The 24699-nt window shown below is 45.7% G+C and overlaps 1 protein-coding gene across 1 annotated transcript; it reads right to left on the reverse strand.

Annotated features, from left to right (window-relative positions):
• Window positions 1–10942: 10942 nt before the first annotated feature.
• Window positions 10943–16810, reverse strand: LOC137305124 (claudin-4-like). Its single transcript, XM_067973911.1, has one exon. It carries the CDS (start codon window positions 15613–15615, stop codon window positions 14980–14982), a length of 636 nt encoding a protein of 211 aa, XP_067830012.1. The 5' UTR covers window positions 15616–16810; the 3' UTR covers window positions 10943–14979.
• Between the last annotated feature and the right edge of the window lie 7889 nt (window positions 16811–24699).

Genomic DNA, 24699 nt, shown 5'->3' on the forward strand with positions numbered 1-24699 from the left:
TCTGTAAAGGAGGGCATGCTGTTTAAGGGAGAGCAATGGGTAGTACCGCAGCAGCACAGGAGGGAATTCCTTCAACTGGCCCATGAGGGTCCAGGAGCGGGGCATCCCGGGCCTGAGACCACCTGGCAGCGGGTGGAACAGGCAGGATGGTGGCCAGGACGCAGGGAAGATGTCCGCGAGTTCTGTGCCAGCTGTCTGGTGTGTGCTGCTAACAACCCTGACCCCCACAAAAGGAAAGTACCTATGGGACACATCAGGAGGGTAGAGGGACCATGGCAGTCGATCCAGGTCGACTACATCGGGCCCTTACCCACCGCCCAGGGAGGCTATAAGTACTGCCTAGTCCTGGTGGATGTGTTCACAAAGTGGGTAGAAGCCTTCCCCTGTCGAACAGCCACGGCTATGAGTACAGCCAGGATCTTGGTCAGGGAGGTGTTCTCACGATGGGGGCTACCGCAGTACGTGGAGTCCGACCAAGGGAGCCACTTTACCGGGCAGGTCATGCAGAATACCCTTATGGTACTTGGCATAGAGGAGAAATGGCACATTGCACACAACCCACAGTCCTCAGGGATTGTAGAGAGGATGAACAGAACCTTGAAAGAAAGGCTGAGGAAAGAGACGGTAGACTCACCTAGAAAGTGGGTAGAAGTCTTACCGTCGGTCCTAATGGGGATCCGAGCCAGCCAGTCAAAAAGCACGGGGTATTCCCCACACGAGCTCATGACTGGTAGGGTTATGCGGACCCCCACCCATGTGCTAGCCCCGGTGCTCACGGAGGGTCAGCTCAGTGAGGTGAACCGGGACAGCTTTGTCAGGAATCTGTTTGAACACCTTAAACAGGTTCACTGGCAGGCTGCTAGCAACATGGGAAAACAGCATCGGAGTAACCGACTGCTGTTAGAACCCCGTACGCACCACGAGTGGGAGATAGGGGATCAGGTTATGGTTAGGAATTTTGCTCGGGTAGGCAGTCTAGAACCATTATACATGGGGCCCTACAGCATTGTAGATAAGGCAAGCCCCATGGTATACGCCATAAAGCTGCCTAGGCGCACCAAATGGTTCCACATTAACCAATGTAAGTTGTTTAAATCCGAGAGAAGGGAACAGCCAGTTGGGGCAAGGTCTGAGGATAAAAATCCTCAGCCTGCAGCAGGAGCAAACTCACAGACTGCACAAGCGGGTGCAGTGGCTTGTTTTAAGGGAAGGGCCATCCCACCCACCGTTTGGGATACTCCCCCGCTCATCTGGGACTCAGACGAGGTGGGACCTGAGGGCAGAGAGTTACCTGCCCATGACATAGGTATAGAAGGGGTACAGCCTGAGGATAGAAATCCCCAGCCAGCGGCAGTGGAGATTCCACAGACCGCACAAGAGGGGACAGTGGCTCGAGTTAAAGACTCACCAGCCAGAAAACCCCCACCAGCCAGAGTCCCTAGAAGGTCCCCACGAACGCCACGGCCAAAGAAACCATGGTCCCCGGCTCCCCAGTTTAAAAGGGCAGCCCCTCAAGTCAGGGATCGATCTGAGGACAGAGGTCCCCAGCCAGCAGCCGCAGGCTGCGAGGGACCAAAGGTACAGGACAGGGCGGCCACACCGAAGGGAGTAGTGTGTTGTAACCCGAACAGGGATTAGCCGGGCCGCCCGGGGACGGGCGGCGGATGTACATAGCTTCTGTTATTTAATTTTGAGATTGTTAAGTTTGGATGTTTTAGTTAAATTTTAAACAAGGTGGTTGGTAGTTGAAGTATTATTGTCTACCGTGTATTATTTTTCGATGTATGTACTGTATTTTCCAAGTGGTGCAGGGGTGTTGGACCCCCTCCGTGCTTGGATATGAATGTAACTGAATTCTTACCTGTGTCTGCATCTGAACAGAATGTATGTTTTGGGTCTTAGATAGGTAAACTACAGGGGAAGGTTGGCTCTCGAGGATCGAGAATTTTGCTCACCTTTTACCAGTATGATACTTGAAGCAATGTTAAAGTATCACAGGGGGGAGTGTAAGATTCTCAAAATTCACAGATCCCCCAGAGAAAAACCCTAAAGAAATTCACCTTTACCCTGAGTATGGGAAAACTTGACTGTAATCCTAAAATGGAAGGATAGTTGAGAGGTCACCAGACGAAATCAACAACACACACCGTGGAGCTTAAGACATGTCTCTGTTTTAATGCAAAGCCCACAGCAGGTGGTCGACACTCAGCACAAATTCAAAAGGCAGTCAGCCATTGAAAGAGGCAACTTTCCAGACTGGATGCCATGCTTTTGTTTTAATGCAAAACGTATCAACACCTAGGATGTTGGATACAAAAGGAAGCCTTATGTGACAAGCTCTAAATCAGAATTAAAACAATGACACATTGGGAGAAGCAATCTGCAATATGATTGGGACCATCAAAAGGCCATCAAAGAACTTTGTAAGAACTGTTTTAAAACAATTGTAAACAATTTTACAACACCAAGTTATAGTCCAGCAATTTTATTTTAAATTCACAAGCTTTCGGAGATTTCGGAGAGGAAGGAGAAAATCTCCGAAAGCTTGTGAATTTAAAATAAAATTGCTGGACTATAACTTGGTGTTGTAAAATTGTTTACAATTGTCAACCCCAGTCCATCACCGGCATCTCCACATCATGTTTTAAAACAGACCATTGTAGGAGAGACAGCCACAAGGCAAAGGCTCTCTCTCTCTCTCTCTCTCTTTCTCTCTGGCTTGCTGGCTCTGCTGGGCTGCTTGTGTTGGTTCTGCCTCTCTGAAAGGAAAGCAGTTTCCAGCAGACAACAAGGAAAGCAGTTCGACAGGGAAGGTCAGCAGCTCGAGAAGCAGGCCGACACACAAGAAGAAACCAGAGCAACAGTCCCAGTGACCGTCAGACACCTCGCAGCAACAAGGGCCTTACGAAACAACCAACCGAATATTACCACCAACCAACCGGGTAATATTGAGCCACCGCGACCAAAGAGAACCAACTCGGGAGAAAACCGAAGACCCGCAAAGTTACCACTCTATTTCTGACTTAACTCTGGGTGAATTACTGTCAAGGTTTCATTTGGTGAGCATTATCCCTGGTCCTTTAGAGTCCAACCTAGCTAATACAGTGGGATTGGGAGGGGTGAGGTATCCTTCCACTGTAATTTCTCTCGTGTGTACCGAAGTGTTCCCCATTTTATTAGAGTGTTAAGATTCTTGTGTTGTATTTCCTCTCTTGAATAAAGGTCAAAGTTTCTTGCACCAAAACCAGTTGTCTGCTGCACTTTTTGTCACAACCCCCAAATAAGTCCAAGGTCTAGAACCCAGGGAGTGGGAGCGATTCGGACCGCTCAGTAGTCAGAGGTGAAGCTGACACACACCACCACCCCCTACACAAAAGATCCAGAGCTGACATGAGGAGAATTTTTTTTTTACGCAGTTGGTTGTTATAATCTGGAATGCACTGCCTGAAAGGGAACTGGATAAATATTTGAAGGGGGAAAATTTGCAAAAACAGGGGAATGGGACTAATTGGATAGCTCTTTTTAAGAGCTGACACAGGCACGAAGGGCTGAATGGCCTGTATTGTATGATTCTATGATTCTCTATGATTTGCATTTTAAATGGGCCTACCACCTGACTCGGAGCTGCACCGTCCACCCAACGGTCGGTCCGGGGAATATTACCATGGCCACAGCAACAAGGCGGTACGTCACTGCCCACCATTTTTAGGGACACTGCCGCCTTGTTTCCACCAACAGGAGGTCTGAAAATTCACCCTAAAGTGTCATCAACATGTGGAGTGCCATTCCAGATAGTGTAATGGAGACAAAAACCCTGGAATAATTTAAGAAACAATTCGATGCTACAATGGGAGGATGTTACGATCTCTCCGGATGGATTAAGATGGGCAGAATGGCCCTCCTCATATGCAATTATCTTGGAATCTTGTTTTGGTTCCCGTGTGTGCTTCCAAATGTTAGTGAGATTCATTTCATGTCAATGTCCATAACTACACAGAAATTTAACTTTCCAGATGGATTTAGTTTCTGTCATTGTCCCAGATGGAATATCGAGGATGTGATACTTTTGCAATCACTTTGATATGATTGATCTTGCTACCACTAGCCTGACAATCTATTAAAGAAAGAACACTCTCAGTGTGAATGAAGGTTTGTGATTATTAGATCAAAAGGCAGCTCATCAGAACAGGAGGTAATACATGTTCTTTGCATAAGTTTTCTGTAACTTAATAATTTACTGAAACATTTATTTTCCCATTTTATTATGCCAATTATGTGATATTATTAAAATGAATGACCATGACTATATGTTGTCATTAGTCTACCCTTTGTAAGAGCTTGGGAAATAAAACTTTAAATCCAAAATATTCAAAAATATGTCTACATTTCTCCACAAGGGCCACCAGTTTAGCTTTTTGAAGCTACCTGAACACCACCAGTGAAGTAACGTCTGGTGCACTGCAAAGTCATTATATTGTAATGCTTTAACGTCCTATATATTGTAATGTTCAGTGCATTGCAGGGGCGTAAGCAGGGAGGGTTCAGGCTGTTCAAACACACCTGGAATTTCTATTTTTTTTTTAAGTATATCGGACCGCTCCTTCTTTGGAAAGAACGTGCCTTCGATCACTTGATAGAACCAAGAAACAAGCATCCAATGCGAGTCAGTTCTGCAATTTGACCAGAGGAAACCTATTAGTTGGGCTTGTGCTTCTAAATGTTCACTGTGATATTGCAGTGAATAGTAGTGAAGTTATTGATAGACTAGTAACCAGCGCTTGGACTTCCTGCTATGGAGTTTTTGTCTGACAAGACTGTTTTTTCTTTCATTTGCTTCATTTGAATTGTTAGATTAATGGAAAGAATAAATGTGGTGAGACTGCTCTAAAACCACATGGACCCTCATTGGATGCAAATTCATTAAGAACAAAAAAAATCAATGAAGGAATTCTGGGGGTGAAATTGGTCTTGGGCTGTAGTGTAAAATCGGCTTCAATGGAAAAGGAAATCGGGCGGGTGTAAAACGGGCGGCTGATTCACAATCGCCTGTTGTACGCTGCTGTCCAAGACCAATATCACCCCCGTTCAGTCTGGTTTCCCGGGAGCGATATCAGCTTGAGGTGAAATTTCCGGAGGTCCCTCTCACCAGCGGGGCTTCACATGCAGCGCCCGGTTGATCACAGCATTGCGGGCGGACTGCCTACGATTTCCCTCCCACTCATCACTTGATGAGAAACAGCAGGCAATGAAAGTGCAATTTTCTGATAAGCTGCCCGGACCATGTGAGGCTCTGCCAGTTACACATGGCCTCGTAAAATTCCACCCTGGCTCTTTATACCTCTGGTGACATCCTGAATTTCCAGTAAAGTATGTACCTGAGCAAACATAAAAGTACATGGAACATCTACACAGAGGAAAATAAAAATAAAACAGAGTAAGAAGTGATCTGGGATAAATTCTGAGGACAGTTCCAACTGTGAAAAGCAGCCTCTTGGTAAGTCAATTTCCTCACTTTATTTGATTCACTAAAAAATGCTTTCATGTTCTTTTTGGATAAAATTGTTATTTTTGGTGAATTAGAGGCCAGTAACATGAAATTAATAACCATTTCCATGACTGGAGCGATAAAGAAATAAAAACACAGGTGGAAATTTGATAGGCAAATGCTGGAAATACACAGGTCGGTCATCAACTGTGCAGAGAGAAGACAGGCTAACATTTTGGGAATACACCCTGCGTCGGAACTGGGAACTGAAAGATCAGCAAGGGCCTCTGTAGGGCTGGGGGTAACGAAGGAGGGGGAGAGAAAAAACAAATGGTAGGAGGAATAAAGAAGCCACATACTCCTCAAAAAGTAAGAGTCTAAATGGGGTAGAGGAGCAAAGGAATCTAGGGGTACAGATTCACAAATCATTAAAAGTAGCAACGCAAGTTAACAAGGCCATAAAACATGCAAACAAAACACTAGGGTTCATTTCTAGAGGAATACAATTGAAAAGTAGGGAAGTTATGTTAAACTTTTATCGAACCTTGGTTGGACCACACTTGGAGTACTGTGAACAGTTCTGGTCTCCATTTTACAAAAGGCATTGGAGAAGGTGAAAAAAAAGATTTACTAGGATGATACCAGAACTGAGGGGTTATACCTAACAGGAAAGATTGAACAGGCTGGGGCTCTTTTCTCTAGAAAATAGAAGACCAAGGGACCTGATAGAGGTCTTTAAAATTATGAAGGCGTTTGATAGAGTAGACCTAGAGCAGGATATGCGGATAGAGTTAGATGAAGTAGGGTGGGAGGAGGCTCGTGTGGAGCATAAACACCGGTATAGACCCGTTAGACTGAATGGCCTGTTTCTGTTCTGTAAATTCAATGTAAAATTATGTTAAAAAAATGGTCAATTGTAGAGAGGAAGTTACCCGGTAGAATGAGGCGCAGGACAGGGACCTGGTGACCTTCCTGCCTGTAATGTTGCTCCTCAGGTGGATGGTGACCCTCCATCGCCTTGTTTGAGATGTCCAGGTCTTCCCTTCCGTTTCATCCTTCGCCTCATCAGGCGCTTTAACAAAAACAACTTTTAGTTTCTTCCTCCCAGGTGTTGGGGACCGCGGGCTTCACCGGCTCTTAGAGCAGGGGGTGTCCAAGATCCAGTTTCATGGCCATCTGATTCCACCGTGAATCTTCACCCATTCCCCGCCTTTCCCCCCTCACTGAAGCTGGTTTCTCCACCATGGCCATTCCCCAGGCTTCCCCAATGGGCCGCCACCTTCAACCACCCTTATATGAGGGGGTGCCCAATATACTGTCCATGGGGCCCGATCCCCGCCCCTAAAACAGTTCCATCCGGCCCGCCCACCGACTCCCCCTCAGAGGCGGACTGACTCGGGGGAAATTTCCCCGAAAACTCGCCCGATGAATCCGGAGCCCTGGAACTTTCTAAAGCCGCTCTTTCCCGGGGCTCGGAGGCGTTTCCCGCCGCGCGCTGCTCAGTCCCCCCCCACACACCTCGTGCTCGCCGATTCTCCAATCACAGGCTCACCTTTTTCCCGCCCTCTCCGGCCTCTCGCGCTTTGACCGTTGGGGTTTGAGCGCTCGGCCCCGCCCTCCCCCGCTCGCTCATCCTCCAATCACAGCTTCCTCTCCCCGGCCGCTCGCGCTTTGACCGTTGGATTTTGAAGCTCTGCTCGCGCCCCTCCATCAGCCGCCTTCACACTCTCTCTGCAGAGGGGTGTCGCGCTTCTCCGCTCTGCTGTTAAATACCGTTTATAATTAGATATATTTGATCAGAAAAGGTGGAGCAGGGAAATGGAAAAGCAGAGAGAGGAGGGCGGGGGGGGGGGGGTCAACGGGGAGAGGTTCAGCTTCGCCCCACGTTAAAGGAGCAAAACACGAAGGCTGAAAAAAGGGAAGAGTTGAGAGAAAAGATGAAAAACTGGTTGAGTGAAGCGGAGTGGGATGAGGAGGTGGTGACAGTGAGCTTCCTCTTTGAGACCAAATCTATGGAGCACGTACACCGAGGGACCAAATCCAGGGACCGCTTACACTGAGAGACCAAATCCAAAGACCACTTACACCGAGGGACCAAATCCAGGGACCACTTACACCGAGGGACCAAATCCGGGGACCACTTATACCAGGAGATCAAATCCAAAGACCACTTACACCGAGGGACCAAGTCCACAGACCAGTTATATCGAGAGACTAAATCCAGGGACCACTGATACCAAGAGATCAAATCCAGAGACCACTTACATCGAGGGACCAAATCCAGGGACCACTTACATCAAGAGACCAAATCCAGGGACCACTTATACCAAGAGACCAAATCCCAGGACCACCTACACTGAGACTAAAATTGGAATCAGAGTGCCTCAGTATGGGGAATGGCCATGGTGGCGAAACCAGCGCCAGTGAAGGCGAAAGGCAGGTAGTAGGTGAAGATATCCCGGTGGAATCAGATAGCGACTAGTGGGACCTGGCTACAGGTTCTCCCTTTAAATAAAATCTCCCACCTGTGCTGAATCTCAGCAGTACGACTGTCTGCACCCCTGGGGTAGGGAGGGTAAAAAGAAACTAGCCACGGGACCTGTCCTTGATCACTACCCAGCAACGCCTGCTGGAAAGTGTGTGGGAGTGTCAGGTGAAAACTGGATTGGGTTCAGCTGTGATGACTTCCCTGGTAGAATAAGACTGCAGACCCTCATCGGTGAAGAGTGGGCACTTGGGTGAAGCATCAGAGAGGCTATCTGTACCTGTAGAACTGTATCCCAGCTTGGGTTGCCAAACCTTCTGGATTGCCTGAGAGTCTTCCGGAATGGGGCATGGATCTCCCTGGCCCTACAGCTAGCAGCCTGGGAGATCCTCGCGTATTAAATTTCCTGCCGCAGCAGTGCCCTTTCACGAGAATGGAGTCACAGGAGAGAGCGCCAGAACCGGCACCGGGTGCCTAATGGCCTCCTCCTGTGCTATCATTTCTATCTTTCTATGAAAAAATTTTATAGTGTGGTTTAGAAATGTTGGTGCTGAACTGAGTTTAGAGTGATGTGCCCTGTGAGAAGTGTCCCAAAAACCGAACCCGCTGCCCTTTGTGCGATCTCTCTGTTTGGTTTAGGTCAGACTGCCAGACTGTTTTGACATGTGCAGTCCAAGTGCAGATTGGCTCTGACTGAGGCTCCCAGTTCAGAGTTGTCCCCTTCACACAGAACTGGAGTCCAAAGAAAGAGGAAGAGAGAGATGGGTTCTGTTAAAAATGACATCGTCTGGAGAGCCTGAGCGAACCTTGTTCGGTGCAGGGGGATTCTGGCTGTAGGTACAGGATGAATATCAGCAGGTTATCGGATTACTACTAGTTACAGGTAAGATATCGGGCATATTACCTATTACTACCAGTTATATGTAGGCTATTAGTGAGCTATTGTATTATTGTTGGTTATGAAGGGAATCTAAGTGTTACCAGTGTTACAATTAGTTATCTGCAATTTCAGTGAGTTAATATTAGTTACTGGTGGAATCAAAGTTCCTCCCACCTCTGGTTTCAGCACTCGTGACCAAACCTCCAGGAATAACTCCAACCAGAGTTGGCAACCCTAATCCAAGCAAGATTCGTGCCTTCAGGAGAGGAGGGGTGAAAATTGATGGTAAGTATTAAAGAAATCCCTTGTGAAACAAAGAACTTTGGAAGGTGATTAAGGGAATGTGCCATTTCTAAATACAGTGGTAATACTTAACATGCAAACAGAATTCTTTATCTGTCCTACACCTCCTCAATTTGTATTATGGTGGATCCCATAAAGGGTCACTTCTTTTATTGAGGGAAGAGTCTATTTTTTGGAGTTTCAACAGGTATTTGCGCATCGGTTTAATAAGTGTACATTGTGTTCACTCGTGAATTAAAGCTAAAACTGCACTTCTTGCCAGCATACTTAACAGCACAGAGCACCGCTGTGCTGGTCATTGTTTGTCCAACCAGGATCGCTTTACCCATTGCAAGATTATCTAGGATTGAGTGGGTGGGAAGAATCCCAGCCCCAGTATAAAATCAGCCACTCCAGGTCCATTTTAACGAGTCAGACTAAGGGTCTGCGGACTGCCTCCTTTGGATTTTGGATTGTCAAGTTGAACACAGAGGATCGACATGGTTCCAATCTCCCATTGCATGACATTCCATCTTGTAGCCATCTCAACCCCTTCCTTTCCTCAGCCCCCAAGGAGGATAAGATGGAAGGTTGATATCTTCCCGGTGTGCACAGAGTGCGTTGGTTGGCTGTATGTGCTAGTGCGGCATTGTTGACGAGAAGGTCAGGCAAGTTGTTAGCTGTAGCTCAGTGGTGAGGTCAGGATGCCATAGTGGGATGGGTTGTCTTTCTCTTGTGCATCCCCCCCACCCTTCACCCCACTAGTGGTGACCATGCCTTCAGCTGTCAAGATTCCACATGCTGGAATTCCAACCCTAAATTCCTCCATTGCTCACCGTGCTGCTCTTGAGATGTTGCTGATATCTGGAGACTGCTAAGCAAGGTCTCAAACCCACACTTGTCAGTCGTGACAGATTAGTGACTATCTTTCTTATTGGGGGGCGGGGGTAAGATAAGCTAAATCTCTTTTGGGTCGTGTGGCTTTGTGACACACCTAGCAATGGAAGATTGAAATCGTCAACCCTTCATGGATGATTCAGTAATCTGTTACCTGAACCAGACCAGTCCTTGGTATTCCAGAGCATTATTGACAATTGACCAGTCAGCCTGGCTCATTGATGGGACAGGGAAGAATAGACCTGTTCAGATGACCAGAATTCTTCCCATTTGGCAGGAACTTGCATTGCTTTAAATAGTAGGGTGAACCTAGCAGCAGGAAACTTACCAGTGTTATGTGCTGCTAAACTGCATGGTTTTAGCTGATTAAATTCCAACAGTACCCCTGCGCACACTGGGGACCCTAAGCCTTGGTGGTTACCACCCCACAACACACACCCCCACCCCCACTCCTGGCCAAGCTCTCTATAGTTAGATTAAAGGGGCATGGTTCAGTGGACAGGCAGTGTCCACTCTGTACCAGGCAAACAGGTACTCCACCTGTGTAGATTTCTCAGTAGCTCGGTCTGTGCCTGTTGGACACCGAGCTAACCAAAAACAAAACTAGCCAAGCCCAATCTAAGCCAAGTTCACTTGAGGTCCATTTTCCAGCAGGGGTCACTGGATGACAATCAGCTGCAGGAGCCCCGGTCGATTATTCTTCAAAAGGGGCATTGAGTCGAATTGTAGCTGAGATCAATTAACTCAATGCAGACCAGGAGATGGAACCTTCCTGATCTGTGCTAGAGGTGCTGGTGGTGCCTGTGGAACTGTACTCCTGTACGAGTGAGTACCTTCTGGAGAGGAGGAGGGACAACTGGAGAAAATACTGTGTTTTTTTTAAAAGGCACTTTAATGATGACACGTACAGCAATTTAATTGGAATATTTTATTATAAATCAGAACCAAACAACCACTCAGTTCCACATCATGAAAGGTTTACATACAGTAATCACCGATAGGATTAGTTCACCAGCTCTAGAATTCCTTCCCTAAACATCTCTTCCTCCCCACCCCTCTCTCCTCCTTTAAGATGCTCCTTAAAACCTTCCTCTTTGACCAAGCTTTTGGTCACCTGTCCTAATGTGAATGGAAAGGAAAATCAGCAGAGGTGTATAACAGGCGGTCTTCACTTCTCAAAATAAACTTCCTAGCAGTCCTTCTGCTACAGGTAGCAACAAATGAAACCTGTCCGTTTTGACAGAGCTCTCTTTTCGAAACTCAGCATCACTGCAAGCCCTTGGATCAAGCTAACTATGGTAATATAACCGATGACTAATGCAAAGTGGATAACTACCGACTGCAGGCCTGTTAACATTGGAAGTGATACAGGGCTAAGAGATGTTATTCAAATAGCATCTCCCAGTCAGTCGCGTACCTTGCCTTCCAGAGGAACCATTGTATCACTAATAGATGATCCATATAACAGCGAAAGGACTACGAGGTCAGTGCTAATTAAGCACGCTCCAGTTGTTGCTTTGACTGGTGATCACTGGACATCCGTGAGCAATCACAGCCGTTGGGGAATCTCTGCACTTCATTACCTGCTGATTTACTTCATCGCCAGGTGGTTGTTGGAGGTACGGTTGTATTTCAGATTTCCAGCATTTGTGCCTCTTTTTATTTTGAATAAACTATAACATTAAATGGGAAATGGAACAAATAACAAATCAGCAATAGTCTGGGAATGATTGTTGGCAGTATTAGTGGATGAATCCATTTGACATTCCTCTGCCAACTGTTGGAACCCATTTGTTTTAGATGGGTTAACACCCTCCAGGTAAGTAGGGTACAGAGGAATCCATACAAATGTGTTACGTGTTCCTCCACTAATATCACCAGCAATCATTTCTAGATTAATAATTCTACGTATTTGCCAAGAATAACCCACCCTGAGGCTGTTCCAGGTCATAACATGTCTCAGGTTTATTGAGAATAGCCCACTCTCGGGTTATTTCTGGTAGTAATGTGTCTCAGGGTTATTGAGAATAACCTGCCCTGACCACTGTTCCAGGTAGTTCATTTAAGTGGATGGATTGTAGGGCAGGCTCCCTTATGGATGTGAACACCTCCGCGCCTGGTTTTCCTGTATTCACAGTGCCCAGGCGATCCAATAGTCCCAGGTGCAGGAACAGGAAAACGTGCCCCAATAACTGGTTAACTTGTTTATATAAAATTCTTATGTGTGCTATTTTTATGCTTTGTTAAAATATCACACAAATGCCTAGAAATCCCTATCATAATATTAGTGGAGATGCATTAATGTTTTCATATGACATTCCTCTGTCAGCTATTTTAGTGCTGACATTAACCTATTTAACATTAACTCCTGGGTAAAAATAGCAGAGCATTGGTCTCTTCATATCCCAACAGACATTTCTAGTCGACAGGATCTTTACATTAGTGTAAGACAATGGTGGTAATTTTGACTTTGTGCAGTAGTGTATAACGGGTTATAGCGAATCTTCAGCCCGTTTTAGATCTCTCCCCATTTTTATTTCCATTGATGTCAACAAACATGGACTCCCAATGCTTTCAGAGTATTGACAGAGCAAACATCCCTGTGAGCTCCGCTATGTTGGGTCCAGAAGTAGGCATTGTAAAGTGGGAAAACTTAATTCCCGGTTCTCATTTAGGTCAGCTTGAAAGTTTTACTGTATGCTTCTACGAGTGTATTTCTAAACTGTTCCTTGTGTAACGTTATATAATTCCATCAAGTAATGTTAATTTCAAATGCGTTTACAATTTCCTTTGATTTGTGATGAATTTTAAGGGAATTCAAACCTTCCTTGCGCATTGCAGGTCAAAAAGAGGACAAAAATGAGATGCCAGTGATGCTTCTTGGTTCATGTTTGCAGAGGGTTACTGTTCGCATTGTCACTCTTTTTGTAAATATGTATTTCCACAACTAACTGTGAATGTGTGTATCTATGAGTTCTTTCATTAATTAAATATGGCTTCAGAGAATGCAGCACAAGTACAGATTCCTATGCACTCTGAGGGTGAATTTGCACCGTTGACTGGTTCACTGCAGTCTAGGAAGCTTTCTTGGCTGTTACCCCTCCCTCCCCTCGATTGTAAAAGGACGAACTGTAGCAGTGGATGAGATCCTTAAAAAACAGTGCTTCAACACAGATTAGTGGAGGACTTGATATAGCACAATGTCCTTACTGGCTCATTTTTACAGACAAACCGCCATTTGTATGGCACTTTATCATGTCTCAGAAACATTTCAAAGTGCTTCATATACAAAGAGCAGTCATTTTGCACACAGCAAGATCCCACAAACAGCACTGAGATAAATGGCCAGTTAATCTGCCTTTGATGTTTAAAATTATGGAAGGATGGAATAGCATAGATAGAACAAGGGGCCATAGATACAAGATTAAATGTAACAGATTTAGAACAGAGGGCAGGAGAAACTTCTTTACACAGAGAGTTGTGAGGCTGCAGAATTCACTTCCAGGGTTAGTTGTTGAGGCAGAAACTATGTCAACATTCAGATTAGATTGAATAGGTGGGTGCAGGAAAAGGGGATAAAGGGATAGAACAGCATGGGGAAATGTGATGAGGAAACATTTTTTACGCAGGGAGCTGTAATGATCTGGAATGCATTACCTGAAAGGGTGATGGAAGCATATCAATAATAACTTTCAAAAGGAAATTGGATAAATACTTGAAGGGGAAAATTTACAGGGCTATGGGGAAAGAGCAGGGGAATGGGTTTAATTGGATGGCGCTTTCAAAGAGCCGGCACAGGCACGATGGGCCAAATAGCCTCGTCCTGTGCTGTACCTACTATGGTACTATTAACTATTTGCTCGTGTGGAGGGTAAATGCTGACGTGGACTGGTTGGGCCAATTGGCCTGTTGCGACTTCAGTGTTCTCTTTGCTTGGTTCCAGCCTGGCCTACTTGTTCTGCCCACTAGAGAGCTCTGCGCATGCCTGGATACACACATGCATGAAGTTCTCTCCCAACAGTTAAAAAATGTAGGAGCAAGTTTTTGTCGTTACCACCTGAGCGTTGAGTATTGTCTAGGTGGGCGGAGTGCAGAACGGAAAATCTGATGGGCAGGATCGCAGGCTGATAACAGAACCCGCCGGAAATAAATGGAAGGATGGCAGGTTCTTTTACCAATGTGCGATCCTCCTTCTTGATTTTCCTTTCTGTGCTCTGCCCAGGCGCTGCTTAACGCCCAGGGAGTGAAGAGGAAAATGTTTACAGACTGAAGGGGAGAGTTTCTGTTCTCGAAACATTTAAGTTAATGTCAGGTACATCTAAAAAAAATGTTATGGGTATCCAACAGACCTCCCTGAGCACTTTGTAAATCAGGCTTGACACAGCACTGGATTCACACTCTGTATCTTATCAAGCGCAACCTGTGTAAGACTGCCCTCTCTAGGGAGTCTCGCCCCAGACTCGGGCTCTGGATTTACACTGCGAGCTTAGCTTTGGTCCGAAGCATCCTCAGTGAAACACCGGGAACCTCCTGTGCTGTCCCGCCCATTCACATTTAGATCCCACAGGCAGAACTGCCACTCTACCACTCAGACTCAGATAGACGTAGCCTGCTAACTCAATTGCTTGACGGAGAGATCCTGCTGCAGAGGGGCAAACACGAGCAACGTTGGCCTTTACTTTCAGTGAAGTATGTTTTTTCACCACGTTGGTTGATTTGTATCAAATCACTGAGGGGCATTAATAGGAATGTTTAATTTTGTGGGGATATTATGTAGCTTACCCCAAATTACAAGGTTGGTCTTTTTAAACAGTAGGTGACTGAAAGGATAAGAGAATAGCATACAATTATAATCGTTTTACAATTGAGATTTCCTCAACTTTCCACACTCTTCACTTCTAATCTCCAATACTCTTCAGGTGGAGGGCAACCCAAGTGTGTGCCATTTCTCTAGACATAATGACTTTGACTATAGTTTGCTTGACCACGGACGTAATGTGCTGGATGAGTTCTCTGTGCTTTCGACGTGCAACAGGAGCTCCATAAAAGCCCACTGCCAGCAATGAAGAGGACGCCAGCTGTCATGCCGATATATAAAGACGGCCCCAATTCTCTCTTGATGTTATCGGGAATTGACTTGTTGTAGAAATCTTTGATGATCCTGTTGGCCGTCCACGACACTGGGATGAGCTGCAGAATGCCCGTTACCATGAAGATGAACCCCCCAGCCGAGATGACCCGGGCCTTGCGGGACACGTCGTTGATCAGCTTGGTCCAGCTGGCTCCGGCGATGGTCACCAAGATGCCGATGGTCGCCAGCACGCCTGCTGTGGTGGTCAGAGCTCGGGCCACTTGGAGGTCCTCGCTCAAGATCAGCACGGAGTCGAAGGTGTTGCAGACCAGCTCGCCGGTGCTCTGCGATACACAGTTCATCCACAGACCCTCCCAGGTCTGTACAGCCGTCACGATGTTGGCACCTTGGAAAGCTGGCACCTTCCACAGGGGCAGTGAGCAAGCCAGGATAACACAGATAAACCCATTTACAGAGAGGAAGAGGCCAGTGATCTCCAGCATAGCAGATCCCATTTCCCCCTTCTCTTTGGCTGTGTATGTTTGTGTGCAACGATAAAAAACCAACCTCGCCTTAAAATGCCCTTTTGCATGCACTTACCACCCAACTCAGCTACTGAAAAGCAAAATCCCGATTCTCAACACTTTTTTTAATGGGTAAATCTTCACTGATTCTTTAAAACAAAATGCATGTTGATCAAACCCTCCAGAAACGTGTCAGCTAGCTCCGAATTAGCATTCCCGCAGAGATGGGATGTAATAATTTCGTCCAAGACTTCCCCAAAAAGCCCATTCTTATTCAGTCTTTTTTAAATCAAGAAATTTAATTTCAGGCGATGTTTTTACCCAGGATCGGTCAATAAGGGTTAGTGCCCGGGACACTTTCTTCCATCGATACTATGTTACACACCAAGTCCAGTCTTCACTGTAGTCCATGTAACTCAGGATAACAATTCATTGACTGTCTCCTCGGTCATTAGGCGATTGTTTCATCTAATTGGGAAGAAATTTCAGCAACAACGAGTGAAATGTGATTTTTTTTTACTCACGGTTTCCCCAACTTTAATCCAACAATCTCTGAATCTTCCGTATCCTGATGTCTTGGGGGGATGGGGGAAACAGAATCTTCTTCTCATTATGAAGTCTTCATGCCGTGTTTTTAGATCAAAATTTGTTTTTTAATCTCTCATTCCTCATCTATGATCCTGCAGATATTCTAATTTGTTTTCCATCCACTATGGTCTTCAGGTGCCTTGGGAAGGACTTTGGTGTATTTTCAACGCGTTCCTCTGAATCCCGTGACCGTGTGGTATTTTTAGAGAGGTCCCACTTATAGTTTATTTGTCTCCTTTCCACTAAATCTTTTCGATCCTCAGATTTGCAAGTCCCTTTTTCTCAAACTTTGGCATAACTCATTGCACCTTGGTGCCGCGACATTTCCGAGCGATTCGCCTCATTGCCTTGCTTTTTGTTTGAGGATAAGAGAATGTTAAGAAATTAATGAACAACGTCCACAACCCCGGTGTTTCCAGACTCCTCCAGCTCTAATCTTTTATAAAAGCCAAAATAGTGAGTGATTCCTGTAAGCGCTCCCTCACACATTTACGTCAGTTGTGTACTTCAAAGAAAATGTGACATCTCAATAAACCGCATTTCCACCCCGTGTGGGAGGAATAACCTCTTTAATTAAAAAAAAAGGGATTGGTGCATCACAAATCATTGTGCCTTGGTTTCTGTTCTCCTTCTCACTAAGTGAGAGCCCATTGCTAGGCAAGGTCCGACAGCTCCCATTTCTACCCATCCAAGTGTGCATGTTCTCAAGCCTTTGTCAATAATCAGATTCCACCATTGGCACCTACCATCTCTCATGAAATTTAAGTGCCACGATCAAGTGACCAACACTGAAGCGCAGAAGTGTGTCAATATGACCAGCATCGATGCCACGCTGATGTGGGCATGGTTCTGATGGATGAGGCACGTTGTCTGCTTCCCAAATCCGCATTTCTATAGCCACCTGAAGAAGGACAGTGAAGGGTGAGAGGAAAGGTTTCAGTGTCTGAAACCAAGGCTATGGAATGTTGGAAAGTTTAGCCAAAGATCCCACAGGCTGGACATCTGCCATAAAGCACAGTGTCACGTGGTTCAAAGCCAACAGAGTGTGAACAGATGAAAAGCTTTGTTACACAAAGGTTAATCAGCAACCATTGACAAATAAGCAGCAATGGAGGTACCATGCATCTGACCATAGCTATGATCATAAGCCTAAGATGCCCCTGCCTCAAACACCACTGACTATGACTCCTATGCTTGTACTGTCAATAATAAGATCAAAGGTGGAGCATTGTGTCCCGGTGTAGTCACCACACTTAAGAAATAGGTACAAACATAGCAGAGGATGGTAACAAGCATAACCTCACACTATAAACAATTGAGTTAGGAAGTTAACCCATTTTTTTAGAAAAATAAGATTAAGCTTAAAAATGTTTTTTTTAATGTTCTCTCTCATGTGAATAGAGGTTTTATGGATGTAAACTATCTTCTGCTACATTGCCCTTTAGAAGTTACTCATCAACATGAGCCTAGTAAATGTCACTAGGCCTTTCAATCATGAGAGCATCATACCTTAGCAATCATGCCCTCAATGGGCATCCACACATATGCTCTTTCCACACAGCGTAATGATCTGCAGTGGGAACCCAAGCTGATTTCATATTCCCTCGCTTAGTGACATCAAAGCCAATTACAGAATCCCTACCACCATCTTGGCTGAGATTATCTAACTCAGCAATAGAGCAGTAATCAAACACGGGGCTTTCCATGCCAGTGTGACTCACTACCGCACTAGGGCACTTCAGATTTGAGGTTTTTTTAAATATAGTAATGCACAGGCTAGACAAGGCAGCTACAATAAGGTAGCTTGTGCAAAACTAAGATGGGAGAAGCAATGGACATGGTTATAAACTGGCAACCCACAAGTCTTTACCATGTTTGTTATTGACTTTGGCAAAAACCAACAGTGCCCAGCTGCAATCAACTAATGCAGCATAGACCAAGGATTAAATGAGGGATTTTTTGGTATCTATGATTTGGTTGTATACCTGACAGTGCTTTTACCCATTAGGCTACTGAGGTTGTGCATCATAGCTCTGAGTCAGAGGGTTATGGACTCGAGCCCCACTGCTTTGCTGAAAGTGCCATCCTTCAGATGAAATATCAATTGAGGGCCTGTCTGTCTGTTCAGGTGGAGGTTAAGGGTTATTTGAAAAAAAATAGGGGTTCTCCCAATTTCCTGGCCAATTTTGCTCCCTCAACCAATAATTGGTTATTTATCTCATTGTTTGTGGGATCTTGATGTGGCCAAAGCAGCAGTCATGTTTGCCTACATAAAATAGAGTCAATGCATTTCAATCCAATTCATTATATATCAAATGCTCTGTGATATATATGAGAGATGCGATAAATTATATAAATGCAAGTCTTTCTTTATTTTAGTTTTAAATTATTGAAGTGTTCTGTAGATCCATTATTTTTGTGTCAAAAACCAACAGCTTCCTTATATATTTTTTTATTCGTTCATGGGATGTGGGCGTCGCTGGCGAGGCCAGCATTTATTGCCCATCCCTAATTGCCCTCGAGAAGGTGGTGGTGAGCCACCTTCTTGAACCGCTGCAGTCCGTGTGGTGACGGTTCTCCCACAGTGCTGTTAGGAAGGGAGTTCCAGGATTTTGACCCAGCGACAATGAAGGAACGGCGATATATTTCCAAGTCGGGATGGTGTGTGACTTGGAGGGGAACGTGCAGGTGGTGTTGTTCCCATGTGCCTGCTGCTCTTGTCCTTCTAGATGGTAGAGGTCGCGGGTTTGGGAGGTGCTGTCGAAGAAGCCTTGGCGAGTTGCTGCAGTGCATCCTGTGGATGGTGCACACTGCAGCCACAGTGCGCCGGTGGTGAAGGGAGTGAATGTTTAGGGTGCTGGATGGGGTGCCAATCAAGCGGGCTGCTTTATCTTGGATGGTGTCGAGCTTCTTGAGTGTTGGAGCTGCACTCATCCAAGCAAGTGGAGAGTATTCCATCACACTCCTGACTTGTGCCTTGTAGATGGTGGAAAGGCTTTGGGGAGTCAGGAGGTGAGTCACTCGCCGCAGAATACCCAGCCTCTGACCTGCTCTCGTAGCCACAGTATTTATATAGCTGGTCCAGTTAAGTTTCTGGTCAATGGTGACCCCCAGGATGTTGATGGTGGGGGATTCGGCGATGGTAATGCCGTTGAATGTCAAGGGGAGGTGGTTAGACTGTCTCTTGTTGGAGATGGTCATTGCCTGGCACTTATCTGGCGCGAATGTTACTTGCCACTTATGAGCCCAAGCCTGGATGTTGTGCAGGTCTTGCTGCATGCGGGCTCGGACTGCTTCATTATTTGAGGGGTTGCAAATGGAACTGAACAACGTGCAGTCATCAGCGAACATCCCCATTTCTGACCTTATGATGGAGGGAAGGTCATTGATGAAGCAGCTGAAGATTGTCGGGCCTAGGACACTGCCCTGAGGAACTCCTGCAGCAATGTCCTGGGGCTGAGATGATTGGCCTCCAACAACCACTACCATCTTCCTTTGTGCTAGGTATGACTCCAGCCACTGGAGAGTTTTCCCCCTGATTCCCATTGACTTCAATTTTACTAGGGCTCCTTGGTGCCACACTCGGTCAAATGCTGCCTTGATGTTGAGGGCAGTCACTCTCACCTCATCTCTGGAATTCAGCTCTTTTGTCCATGTTTGGACCAAGGCTGTAATGAGGTCTGGAGCCGAGTGGTCCTGGCGGAACCCAAACTGAGCATCGGCGAGCAGGTTATTGGTGAGTAAGTGCCGCTTGATAGCACTGTCGACGACACCTTCCATCAGTTTGCTGATGATTGAGAGTAGACTGATGGGGCGGTAATTGGCCGGATTGGATTTGTCCTGCTTTTTGTGGACAGGACATACCGGGGCAATTTTCCACATTGTCGGGTAGATGCCAGTGTTGTAGCTGTACTGGAATAGCTTGGCTAGAGGCGCAGCTAGTTCTGGAGCACAAGTCTTCAGCACTACAGCTGGGATGTTGTCGGGGCCCATAGCCTTTGCTATATCCAGTGCATTCAGCCGTTTCTTGATATCACGTGGAGTGAATTGAATTGGCCGAAGACTGGCTTCCGTGATGGTGGGGATATCGGGAGGAGGCCGAGATGGATCATCCACTCGGCACTTCTGGCTGAAGATGGTTGCAAACGCTTCAACCTTGTCTTTTGCACTCACGTGCTGGGCTCTGCCGTCATTGAGGATGGGGATGTTTGCAGAGCCTCCTCCTCCCGTTAGTTGTTTAATTGTCCACCACCATTCACGACTGGATGTGGCAGGACTGCAGAGCTTTGATCTGATCCATTGGTTGTGGAATCGCTTAGCTCTGTCTATAGCATGTTGCTTCCGCTGTTTAGCACGCATGTAGTCCTGAGTTGTAGCTTCACCAGGTTGGCACCTCATTTTTAGGTACGCCTGGTGCTGCTCCTGGCATGCTCTTCTACACTCCTCATTGAACCAGGGTTGATCCCCTGGCTTGTTGGTAATGGTAGAGTGAGGAATATGCCGGGCCATGAGGTTACAGATTGTGCTGGAATACAATTCTGCTGCTGCTGATGGCCCACAGCGCCTCATGGATGCCCAGTTTTGAGCTGCTGGATCTGTTTTGAATCTATCCCATTTAGCACGGTGGTAGTGCCACACAACACGTTGGATGGTGTCCTCAGTGCGAAGACGGGACTTCATCTCCACGAGGACTGTGCGGTGGTCACTCCTACCAATACTGTCATGGACAGATGCATTTGCGACAGGTAGATTGGTGAGGACGAGGTCAAGTAAGTTTTTCCCTCGTGTTGGTTCGCTCACCACCTGCCGCAGGCCCAGTCTGGCAGCTATGTCCTTCAGGACTCGGCCAGCTCGGTCAGTAGTGGTGCTACCGAGCCACTCTTGGTGATGGACATTGAAGTCCCCCACCCAGAGTACATTTTGTGCCCTTGCTACCCTCAGTGCTTCCTCCAAGTGGTGCTCAACATGGAGGAGGACTGATTCATCAGCTGAGGGAGGACGGTAGGTGGTAATCAGCAGGAGGTTTCCTTGCCCATGTTTGACCTGATGCCATGAGATTTCATGGGGTCCAGAGTCAATGTTGAGGACTCCCAGGGCCACTCCCTCCTGACTGTATATCACTGTACCGCCACCTCTGGTGGGTCTGTCCTGCCGGTGGGACAGGACATACCCAGGGATGGTGATGGAAGAGTCTGGGATGTTATATATTTACTTGACTACTTTTTTTCATGGTGTGACAATTGTCAAAAAGTTGTCTCCAAAGGCTTGGTTCAGGGAGCCTGTAGTGTACAACTTGCAGAGGCCATGGTTGATTATAAGGTCCAAGGAGAGAGGAAAGCAGTGCAATAAAGGTGAAAATTAACACGGCCCTTGTTGCCAAGGTAACAAACCCAAGCAAAGAGTGTTAAGCTATTCACCTATCTGTTCCAATTTGTAGTTAGTCATTGAACAGCCTGTTCCTAACAGACACAATTAATCTTTCATCCACCTCTTCTAATTTATAGCTGGTTACTGGACAACCTGTACCCAGATGAACAAATTGAATTCAATCAGCCATTAAGAGTGAAGAAGACATAAGTCTTGGTGGGATTTAGATTCAAATCCAGCCCAGAGTGATGAGATGAATGTTTTCTCTGTCTGTTGGCTGGAAGAGCTGTGCACAAAATGAGGCTGGGCAGTCTCCTTTCAGTTCCACAGCAAAACAACTGTCCAAAATTCATCATCAATTAGCATATAGTTGGCTATCTGAATCAGAGAGGATTCCTGTATTCACTATTTGTAGTGAAATTGTAAACATGTTCTTTACACCCGCATCTATGATTTCACTGCAGTTAATAAGGAAAATTAACCCCTCCTCGAGAGAGGTTGGAAGGATGGCTAGTTTGGAAAATGTAAACGTTCATGTTCCAGAAGATCACAAAGTAGATACTGATGAAGAAGGGCATTTAGCCTGATGCAGCTCATCCCTCCTGAAACACTCCACAGTCCTGTCATGGCATCCAATTGTTTCTTAAATGATTCCAGGGTTTTCGCCTCCATTACCCTATCCAGAAGTTGATTCCTTGTGTTAATCACTCTTTGTTTGAAGAAGAACGTCCTGACATGAGTCCTAAATTTGCCCCTTGTTACTCAACCCTGTGTCCTTGTACTATGGGTTTACATTTTATACACACTACATGATGTCTTACAGACCTCAATGAGGTGCCCTCTTAGTTGTCTCTTTTCAAGGTCGATGAGGCCAATTTCCTCCAGTTGTCCTTCAATGATGGTAGGGATCAGGCTCTTAGCTCTTTTCTACAGTAGAGGGTATTCTGATGTTTGCAGTGGAGAGTATACCTGATGTGGGGGCGGCTGATGCTGACGCGAGTGCCTAGAATAGAGAAGTGCCAACATTGACATCCCTCATTTCATCAACACACACACAAAAAAAAGCAAAAGCTGCAAATTTCAGAGGTGAAGAAGTAATTACAGAAATACTATGATGGTGATTCCACCCCCACTTCAGTGATAGTCAGGGGCAATATAACCAAGCAGGGCTAATTTGATTCTCCATTTCACTCCATTCTATCTCACTGCTACCAGGTTCTTGCTGTCTACTGTTGACCAATGTAGAAATTAGCAGGAGGAAGAGTCTATGACCGAATAATCTGCACAGGTAGAAGGAGTTAGTTGAGTCGGCCAGTTTCTTATTCTGAACAAAAATGCAAATTACTGCAGATCCTGAAAATCGGTGCAGGAGTGGGAAGAGAAGCCATTGCAGGTGATTCTCTGACTACGAATGGATAGATAGGCATGGAATCAGGCGAGGGGCAGTCCCACCCAGCTGGACGACGGAGGAGAGGCGTTGGAGGAGGATGGTGTGATCAACCGTGTCAAAGGCTGCAGATAGGTCAAAAAGGATGAGGATGGATAGTTTACCACGGTCACAATCACATAGGCTGTCATTTCTGACTTTGATAAGGGCCGAATCAGTACTGTGGCAGGGGTGGAAACCTGATTGGAGGGGTTCAAACATGGAGTTGTGGGAAAGATGGGCATGGATTTGGGAGGTAACAACATGTTCAAGGACTTTGGAGAGGAAAGGGAGATTGGAAATGGGGCGGTAGTTTGCAAGGACAGAGGGATTCATCCTAAATTGCCAGCAGCTGCTGTCAGAGAGAAAATGGGAGTGATCGTTAAGGATTAAAGGTGTTATGGTCAATATTAAAGTTAATTTCTTATTCTGTCTGCTTGCCATATCACAGATGTAATACACTTTTCCACTATGACCAATATTGTAACATACTCATGCCTTTCACTTCTCTCGTTCTCTGGATAACCAGTATGTTTCCTTTTCCACTGGATTGCCCCTAACCAAATTTACAAGTGATATCCTTTGTGGCTGTGACCATGGTGCATTATTCCTTCTCACCCTCCTCGGCCTCCGTGCAGTCACTGACCTGCATTAAAATGCCAGACACTGATCCGTTAATTTCAGCAACAGTCATTTCTAGGCTGTAGGAGGCCTGCACCCAGCACAGAACTCAAGGAATTAAGCTTCAATCACCAAGTAAACAGAAAACGACTTACAACAATACTGCATAAAATATCGAATCATATACTATTCCTAGAAGCACTGACCATTAACAATTGAGTTAATTCAGTGAATATCTTTGGGTCCTAGCCTACTAGGCAGCTTTCTATACACTTTTTTTCTCAAGTTTTGAAAACATACTTAATCATAAGACATACAAAAGATATTCATTAGATGACATCGTTTATCTTTTTTTCCGCTCTGTGGGTGGTTTGCAAGGTTCATCGCTGGGTTTTTTTTGCCATCGGTGCCAGACACAGAACATACGATTTAACTATCTAAAAGCAAAAAGGAACCAACCCTCTGAACATTCATTTCGCAGCTCATGATAAAGCAGTTAGATCATTATTGAAGTAGAAGGTTGATGTCTTCTATCTAATTAGCTTCATTTATTTCCAAAGTGTATCGATATTTAATTTAACGTGTCAGTTCAGCTCGGTTGGTAGCACTTACAACTCTAGGTCAGAAGGTCATGGGTTCAAACACCACACCGTGTCCTGAGTATATAATCTAAGCCGATACTTCAGTGCAGTACTGAGGGAGTGCTGCATTGTTAGAGGTACTGTCCTTCATTACATCAAGATCCTGACTATCCATTCGGGTAGATGTTAAAGATCCCATGGCACTAATGGAAGAAGAGATGGGAGTTCTCCCAGTGCCCTGGGTAACATTCTTCCATCAGCCAACACCAGAAAAAACAAATGAACTAATTGCTCATCTCATTTCTGCTTGTAGAATGTCACTGATTCCGATTGACTGCTCTTTTTGCCTTTATAACAATCATTGTAGCCGTAGCTTGATGTGCTCGTATGATAGTCCTTTCCTATTTTAGTGAAGGTGTCAAGCCGTTTAAAATAAATGAGTTAAAGCCTGAATTAAAATAGCAGACAGAAATATCATGTGGATATGTTAAG

Source organism: Heptranchias perlo, chromosome 39, assembly GCF_035084215.1.
Source record: "Heptranchias perlo isolate sHepPer1 chromosome 39, sHepPer1.hap1, whole genome shotgun sequence".
Taxonomy (NCBI): Eukaryota; Metazoa; Chordata; class Chondrichthyes; order Hexanchiformes; family Hexanchidae; genus Heptranchias; species Heptranchias perlo.